This window comes from Lolium perenne, chromosome 6, assembly GCF_019359855.2.
Source record: "Lolium perenne isolate Kyuss_39 chromosome 6, Kyuss_2.0, whole genome shotgun sequence".
NCBI classification, from domain to species: domain Eukaryota; kingdom Viridiplantae; phylum Streptophyta; class Magnoliopsida; order Poales; family Poaceae; genus Lolium; species Lolium perenne.
In genome coordinates, this window is record NC_067249.2 from 272,745,414 (window position 1) to 272,754,324 (window position 8,911).

Here is an 8,911-nt window from a genome sequence, read left to right on the forward strand (position 1 = left end):
ACAACCAAACAACTCTGTATATAGAGAGAATTAGATAAACCGATAAATCAAATGAGCTATAGTTTTGTGCCCAAGAAAAGTGGCTGCCATAAAAGTTACTCTAAAGAGTAGAAACCTTATGGGGAAGCTTTACTGGTGGTTTCTCCTTATGGGGAAAAAAAATCCGGAGACACAAAGTGGTGACGTCACGGACAAATCTGGCTGGAGCGGCGTGTCCGAAAGCGGCATCAGGCCTGGCCAATCAGTCTCTGAAGCGCGAGTGAGGTGAGCTGAGCTCAACTTGGCTGGCGGTGGTAATAAAAATCCAGGCTTTTCCCTCACTGTGGCGACTGCTGCCCCCGACTCGTCTCGTCTCGGCTCCACCCATTCGCGACCTCCCTCCCTCCTTCGCTGGCGGCGATGGATTCAGGTGGAGGAGGCGCGCCGCCGCCACCCGCCGCGGACGAGGAGGAGGCGCGCCGCCGACGGGGCACCGACTGCGTCTACTACCTCGCCTCCCCGTTGACCTGCAAGAAGGTACTACCGCCTCCCGTGCTCCCCAATTCAAATCGTCCGTCCACCCGCCATGCTCTGCCTCTGTCTCTGCTCTGCTCCAGCGGATGGAGAATTCGCCTTGGCGCCGTCAGATTCCGATAGATTCGCTTCCGATTCGGGCTCCCGCTCGTGCGGCCGGAGCTGCAACTCGGTTTCGATCTGGAGCTCTTATCCTCTGGCTCGACCGTCTTGGATTCAGTCCAGTTTCTCGGGGAACGCCGGCGCTAGCTCCAGCTCGAGATGCCTCTGCCTTGCAGGGATACGATTCAAGTCCCCGACGTCCCTGTATTTGCTTCGTGTTGGGGGGGGGGAGGGAAGAACTAGCTGGCTACGCGTGAATCATGCTAGTACGATTCTGCTGTGATTCAGTCGAGATCTGTTTGCTTGGCTGCAAAGACTGGTTCAGTGCTGGGACTACCAGACTTTGCTAGGTTACCATGCGGTGTTTCAAATGGTGGGTGTTGTTTGGTAGCTACCTCGTTCCAACAGTTATGCTTGCTTGCGATGAATTTTCTGTTTAGTTTTAGCTCTAGTAAGTAGGTGCTTACACTTTTGAAAACCTGACCCATGGGCACGAGCACCCAGGGCTTTCTGTTTAACAAGTGAGGCGCCCTGCAGAGGCTGCGCCTCGAACCCGGGTGGGTCGAGCTCATAGATGTGCGCTCTAGCCAACCAACCGGTTCCCGGTTCTTGCTTGTTGCTACTTTAACATATAATTTTAGACCGTCACCAATAGTTGCTTACCCGGTTAGTTTTTGGACTTTCCTATCTGAATCTTGCTTCTTTATGCATAGACGAGCTTCTTTTTTTGTGCTTGCATCTTACTTAAATTGTCTTGCTATTACTGAAATTGTGCAAAGTAGCACATCTGCAAATTTTTGAAGAAATATAGTATTTCAGCTGTCACACAGAGATGTACCAAAAATTCACATGTCTTCCCTTTTTAGAAATAGCAACGACACGAACAAATTGTCGGGAGGATGGACGTCTAAGAAGCTAGGTTAACATGTCGTATTTCAAATGGATGTTAAACTTGCTTGTTTCAACGGCTAGCTACCTGCTCGCTTGCCATCCCGATTTGCTTTTTAGTTAGGACGTGGTGGGGGGATTTTTGAATGTTTGGATAATATAAACTACCAGATGTCAGGGCTTCATTCCTGTAGCTATATATGTAGCAGTAGTAAGATGGTGTCTGTTACTACTTCAAACGCTCGACCTATGGGCCCTAGCACCCATGGTGGGTTTTTTTTTCAAGAAGCAAGGCACCCTGCGGAGGCTGCACCTCGAATGCCGGTGGGCGAGCTTGCAGATTTGTGCTCTGGCCAACTGAAGCTCCGCTTGGCTCTAGTTTGTTACTACTTTTATATGATTTTACACCAATAATCAATTCTGTATGCATATGTGCGCTTCCATTTATGCTTATGCTTTACATGAATTTACTTGATATTACTGCAAATATGCAAAGTAATCATCTACCATTTTCTTTTATCACTGCACCATTCTACAAATTGTAGCGAAGCATTAAGACTATAGTCTTTGAGCTGTCACAAGTACTACAAATCTGTACAACTAGGCTACTTAAAAATAAAAATGGTATGAACTAAATATACCGATTATAACTTAGAGAAGTTGTAAATAATGCCAAATTGGATCTGCCCTGGTTGCTACTGCTGTGTATTTCCAGCACAAATAATAAAACTATATATGGTTTATGCTGACTTGTTGTTTTCCTTCATCCAGGGGAGTGAATGCGAGTACCGTCACAGTGATGCTGCCAGGGCGAATCCTAGGGACTGTTGGTATTGGTTTAATGGCAACTGCGCCAATCCTAAGTGTTCATTTAGGCACCCGGTACAGTACCTCCTCTCTTCATCACGAATCAAAATTACTACAGTTTTAATCAGTCCAGTGCTTCAATTAAACAGATAAACATTATAAGCTACTGAAATCTGTCTTATTCTTGTGGTAACAGTTTCTGTACAAGGAATCATACCCAGTTACTCAATACATGACCAGCTATGATTAATAACTAGTAATTCTGCTTTCTTTTCAGCCATTGGACGACATGCTCGGAGCACCAGCAACTCCACGGATATCTCAACAATCTGCACCACAGGTTCCTGTGCTGGCTCAGGCCCCTGCCATTGGTGCAGCAAAGCCAGGTGTTCCATGTTATTACTTTCAGAAAGGGATGTGCGCAAAAGGAAACTTGTGTGCCTTCTCGCATGTACCACAGTTTGCTGGAAGTCCTGCTTTGCATCAGACAGCAAAGGGTTTTGCTCCTGCTGTGCAGCCTCATCTTCAGTCGAAGAACTCAAACTCGTGGATAAAACCAAGCAATTCAGCCCAGCAGAACACAACTCCTGCCATGCATGAAGAGGTTAAGGTCAGTGCTCGCAATGGCGTACCAGCTCAGCAGCAAAGCAGGGCCTATAACTCTTCAGAAGCTTATCAGAATCACAGAAACTCTTATGTGCTTTCAAGGAGTTACCAGCCACAGCCTTCAGCTGAAGATGAAACTGCTGAGACCGGTGAATTTGTCAGGGAACCTTCTGCTGGTTCCAGTGTTGTTGCTGGCAGTGTTGAGGATGACGCCGAACGGTCATTCAAGGAAGTGCACAACAGTTACCGTCGTACTGGCGTGGAGCAAAACACTGGGATGCGTAGGCAAACACATGTTGGCTATGAATTAGAAAAGTCACATAAAAGCTCATCCGACAGATTGTCGTCAGAGAGAAGGCTTTCTTCCCAGAGAGAGTCAGCACCTGTGACTGCAAACAGTTCAGATTTGCGCCACAGGCTACTGAAGCAAAGAAGGCTCAATGATCCAAGATCGGCGCAGGTCCCTAACAGGCAGGATAGAAGATACCCTGAAGATGAGCGCCACAGTGATCATCGTCGTCGAGGGGAAGAGCGGGCTACCCATGACAGCCTCTCACGCTCTCGATTACATGGTAGAATAAAACTTCCAGGGGAGACATCGTTGGACAGACTTGGCCCATATTCAGAGAAAGAGAGGCGGCCTAGAGACAAACTGTCACCACCGAAGCAAACGGACCTTCGGGCGAAGATTCATGACAGGCTAAAGGCTAGATCAGCTGAGGACGCACCTGTTAATAATGTAAAAAGCTCAGTGGTGAAAGCAAATAGTGGTGAAGATGCTGCTGGAGTGGTGAACTTTTCTGGTCCGAAGAGCCTCGCAGAGTTGAGAGCAAAGAAGGTTGCTGCTAACAGCTCAGTGGAACACAGTACCACCAAGAATGCTGATCGTACCGTGGCGCCAGTTCGAATGACATCTGAGATAGTCACCAGCAAGGTCTCACCAGACCCTGTCCCCTTTGACGGTCCGAAGCCGTTGAGTGCCATCCTGAAGAGAAAAAGAGAGGCAGCTTCTGCCGATTCTGGCAGCATACAAGAAGAGCAGATTGCATGCGAGGAGGAACAGTCTGTGAATAATAATTCCACCATCCTCGGGAATAATATAGTCGGAACAAACGCCGAGAACAACGAAGAAGAAGAAGCCTTCAACCCGGAAGATGACGTGATGTACGACGACAGCCTTTCTCCTGCTGATGACAATGCCGCTGAAGCCGCAGCCGATGTGGTGGAAGAAGAGCTAGAAGAGGGGGAACAGCAGGAGGACCTGGAGACGGCAGAAGAGGAATATGAGTATGAGGCAGCTGACGACGTCAATGCCGAAGAAGACAAGGACTACCAGGAGTACGAGGATGACGACGACGATCTGGAGGACGATGACGATTTTGCACGCAAGGTTGGCGTGCTGATCTCATAGTGTGCAATAAGCTGGGTGTGCCCCCAAGGGCACGCCTTTGTAGACTGAAGCAAAGAGGAGGAGCTACTTCCTCCGAAAATCTTGATCTGTATTCTTTTCGCGCTAGTTACGTTTTAGTTCGCTGCGCTGAGTACCTGGGGGCTAATAAAGTTTGGTGAAGATGAAATAGGTGACAAAGTTAGCTGATAAAGCGAACAAGCAAAGCAGCTGATACCTGTTGTATTCTAGTGTATGTGTGGGTGTGCTCAGATGATCTCCTACCTGTTGTAACATTATTATTGATTAATTGGTGAACAAAACAGACAGATTACACAGTTGTGCCTTCTATTTACATTTTTAGTGCATAAGATAACAGGTTACATTTTATTTTAGATCATACATACATCTTGTTGTTTCCTCCAGACTGTATATGTTTCTATGTCATATTTGGATTTTGCTGGAACTGCATTTTATGCACTCTCTTACCGTATTATTACGAGCAAACCATTATTCTAAAAGGGTAATTTTGTAAATTAAGTTTATTTTGAACATAGAACTTCATTAAGTTGACATATCTCTGTCTGTGCTGGGAAACTCCTTGACATCCAGACCAAAAAAGACAAGAGGAAATCAGGAAACCTAAAGAAAGAATAAGATCAACCAGCCACTGGTCACTGTTGGGTAGATAACTAGATACATCAAACTGGTCAGTTGAAGATCGGGAAAATCGTACAGATTTTATGAACGATGGCTCGAATCCATAGTCAATCCTATTTTCGGTAGGACCGGTTGATAATTGAATCTAATTTTTCCCATTATTTAACTATCCATAATAGTGCGGAAAGAAAGCCCGGAGAAAGAGTGGCCTTGAATTTCTCGCCCCTTTACCTTAGGATTCGTTAATTCTCTTTCTCGATGGGATGGGGAAGGGATATAACAAACGAAGATGCCCCTCACCTGCGTGCGTGCTGTGGGCGAGGATGAGCGGCCATGGCCAACAGCCAAAGCTGACCAGATAACACGCCATCCTCTCGTCTTTCTGAACGAGGGAAGCTTTTCTTTTCCCTCCGTCTGACGTGATGATACCAGAAGATACTTTTAACAGTTTCTTCCCCTTCCGTTAACAATGGAGAAAATCAGGGAAAAACAGAGAGAAAATCCTGTTATAAAATAGGGAGAAAATCCTGTTATGAAATAAGCCAAATGGCGTTCTTTTTCTGTCCTCTAGAAAATTTGCAATGTGAGGTAAGATATAAAAAAAAACGTCACAAGGCCACTGTCAAAACTGATGTATAGTGACTAATTCATCTGAAACTGCTCCGGACGCCACAGGTGCTAATGCAGATAAGCCCGTTTTCTACACAAGTTGGAACACAGATCCACATCAGAATATTACAGGAAGGCGACGCGATCCAGCATCAGAACACGGCCAACATCATTCGTGACGAAATCCATCCATGGAGACAGCTGCAGCCATATATAAAGGCTCCGCAACACTATGGAAATTGCAGGATAAATAAACATAAAGTAAAACATTCGAAAACTCAAAATTGGGCCGCCTGGTTCAACGCTGAAGAGAGAAGGGAACTGCTCCTTTCTTGTGTATAACCGTTGCAGTCCCACCCGGACAGCCAGAGAATCTGATCTCAGAGCTCGTGCCCAAGAATGCACCGCAGGCGATCTAACCTTCTTCAGCTTCTAGCTGTACAGGCCGCAAAACATAGCGAAATAATCCCCTGCGCCGCAATTGTGTTCCGCGCAACCACTCCACCACTCAGCGTCCTTGCTGTCTGTCCATACACAAGGGCCAAGAGGCATACCAATCAAGTCATTTCTCCTCACCGGATATGATTGTAGCCAGTGGCGGCGCACACCTCCAAAAAAAAAATTTTTGCACCGTCAAAATTGTGAATAACGTTTGCCAAATGAACAATATATAAGGCTCTGTTGGGATGTTCATATTGGGAGGCTTGGCATTGCGTTTAGTTGAATGTCGATAACCTAGAATATTGAGATTGAATGCCAATATTTCTGTTTGGATATTTAGAAGCTCGACTTAATATGGAGGGTGAATGCCAAATGTTGTTTGGATGGTCAAAGTGTTACAATAAATTGTAGTGGTATGCGAGTATGATCATTTGTATCGCATAACAATAAGAAGGATAAGCAAATATTATATAAAATAGTCAGATAAGCTCTGAATTTCTGAAAAACTAAGAAACAATGTGTACAACACAAGGAGCTCGGGTTTCCGCCTCGTCACTGCCGCTCCGGCCGCCGGCGGGGCGGGCGCCGCGTGCCCACGTTTCTCAGATCGTCCGCAACCACCTCAACATTTTGCTACATATATGCAACTAAGTGATGAAAATATCTTCAGTACTTAAACATTTTTGTGACATACAACAAGCACCCATTCTCTGAACATCGATTCATTATTTTAGGCACATTATTAAAAACTAAACTTTTCAATCTGGGGAGAATAGCTGAATAGGTGCAATTTTAAGTTTTGAACACTTAACACTAACACACAGTATAGCACATGGAAGAGCCGGGGAAGGTGTACACTGGCGGCCGGCGGCCAGCGCCGCGGCGGCCGAGCCCCAGCCCGTTTCTTCTTGAGCGCGGAGCGGCGGCCATCCGCAAGCCTCACAAGTGCAGAGGGAGGGAGTCCAGAAAGGGGGCAGCGACGAGCGGATAGGCTAACAGCCCCGGACGGGAGAGAGCGTAGAGGGCCGAGCGAGAGATTGGCGGCGGCGCGGCACGGCGGGGAATTGTGTGGTCGCTCTCCTGGTCTCTCGTCGATCCTTAGAACGAGACAGGCTTATTGGGCCTTTTTTTCAGCACTTAAATTAGGGGTATCAAAAACGTTTTCAGCAATTCTGGGTGCCCATGATTGTGGCTGTTGAACATTCCAGTGTGGCGAGTCTTGACTGCACAACTGCCAAAAACATTCCCGAAACAGAGCATCTCATTGTCTGCAGCAGATGCCACCATCAGGGCTCTGCAAAGTTGCTGAAACACAACGCATAAGACATTTGTGCAAACAAACATGTGAGCTACACAGGCAGCATAGATGATTACCTGAGCCATGAAAAGGACACGAAGAGTGCCCTCCTCTGTTCGTCACCCGTTGTGTATGGAAGATTGAGTTTTACCGGGGGGAAATGATTTCGACTGGACAGAGCCACCATTCATTCATGCAGGTCAGGAGGTCATCGGAGGCCGGGGGCTGAAGATATTTCAGGATGAAGCCGCGTGAGGGCTGGCGGACGCCGCCGAGTGAGGGCTGGCGGACGCCGCCGAGGAAACCTCGCCGTAGGCTGCTCCTTCAGCCGATCGGGCTAGGGAGATCGCCGGCAGATCGGCCGGCGGCCACTTCGTCGAGCCCTGGTTCGCGTTTTGATCTTCTCGGTGAGATCTCGGGAGGCGAGGAGGAGCTTTCTGTGGCGGAGGAGGTGGCATGGCGCGGTCTGGCTGATGAACCACGTGTTCCACCGCCGGATACCGCAGCTGTCCTCATCGGCGACGAGTTGCTCGGAGATTTCTGGTCTCGTATTGGCTATCCTACGGCGGAATCCCGTGTTTGGGAGAAGGCCGAGTCAAGGCCGACCGCAGCGAGGGCAAGATCTTCCTCGCCGCCAAGATCATCTGTTCGGGAGGAGGTTCGTCGACCGGCGTCTTCTTCTCCGTCGGGTCTGCGGCTGTCCAAGGCCCCGGTGCGGCTGAAGGCGTGGAAGGGTCCTTTGCCGCCGAGACGGGTCACGCCGCCGGCGGTTCTAGGAGACTTCTTCGTCGAGTCGCTGCCGGTCGAGAGAGGAGCGTTTTCGATGGTCGACGAGTGGGTCGAGGAGGGGTGGGCGGAGAAGAGGACGCCGGCGGAGGTGGCGACCTCGCTGGCGCAGTCCGCGGTCGAAGCGGTGATCGCGCCTCGGTTCCTGCCTCCGGACGCGGGATCTTCGGATCGTGCAGGTGGGCCACAGCAGAGGTGGGCCGGGTTTGCACATGCAGTGAAGGGCCTCCAACGCGCGGCACGATATCGTGGAGGAAGTCACGATCGCGTGATCCCATCGTCTCGTACTTCTGCCGCCGTCGCCGCTGCTTCTCTTCGCCACGTCGCTGCCGCCGCCAACGAACATCTCCAACCTTCGGCAGCGCGCGACCGTTCCTCCCCGCCTCCGTCACTCCCAACCCGCTCCTTCGCGCAGGTGGTCGCGGGAGGCCGAGGCTGCGCCGCCATGTCCGGCCCGTCGCGGCCGACGGTGCCGCCCGGGGCATCGACGTCGACTCAAGGGGCTGCGGTGCCCACGCCTGCTGCGGTGCGGCCTGGTGCGCCCCCTGTCGCCGGCGCTGCGACGTACCTTGGCCCGCCAGGTTTCCAAGGATGGCCGGCCGGCGCCCCAATGCCGCCGCAGCCTGCCCCTGCACCGCGGCCAAATATGGGGTTTCGTCCGCCTACCCGCGCACCCGCTCCTCCGTTGCAGTACGTAACTCCGCAGCAATCTTACCAGCAGTTTTCTGGACAGTACTATCAGTATCCGCAAGTGGGGCAGCAGTACATGCCGCAGATACCTTTGCCACAGGTCGCCCCTACGCAGCCGCAGACTC

The 8,911-nt window shown here is 49.8% G+C and overlaps 1 protein-coding gene across 1 annotated transcript; it reads left to right on the forward strand.

Moving 5' to 3' along the window:
* Window positions 1-293: 293 nt before the first annotated feature.
* Window positions 294-4,641, forward strand: LOC127326798 (zinc finger CCCH domain-containing protein 19). The gene is made up of 3 exons (XM_051353592.2): window positions 294-516; window positions 2,275-2,385; window positions 2,588-4,641. Exons 1-3 carry the CDS (start codon window positions 400-402, stop codon window positions 4,325-4,327), a joined length of 1,968 nt encoding a protein of 655 aa, XP_051209552.1. The 5' UTR covers window positions 294-399; the 3' UTR covers window positions 4,328-4,641.
* The last annotated feature ends 4,270 nt before the right edge of the window (window positions 4,642-8,911 follow it).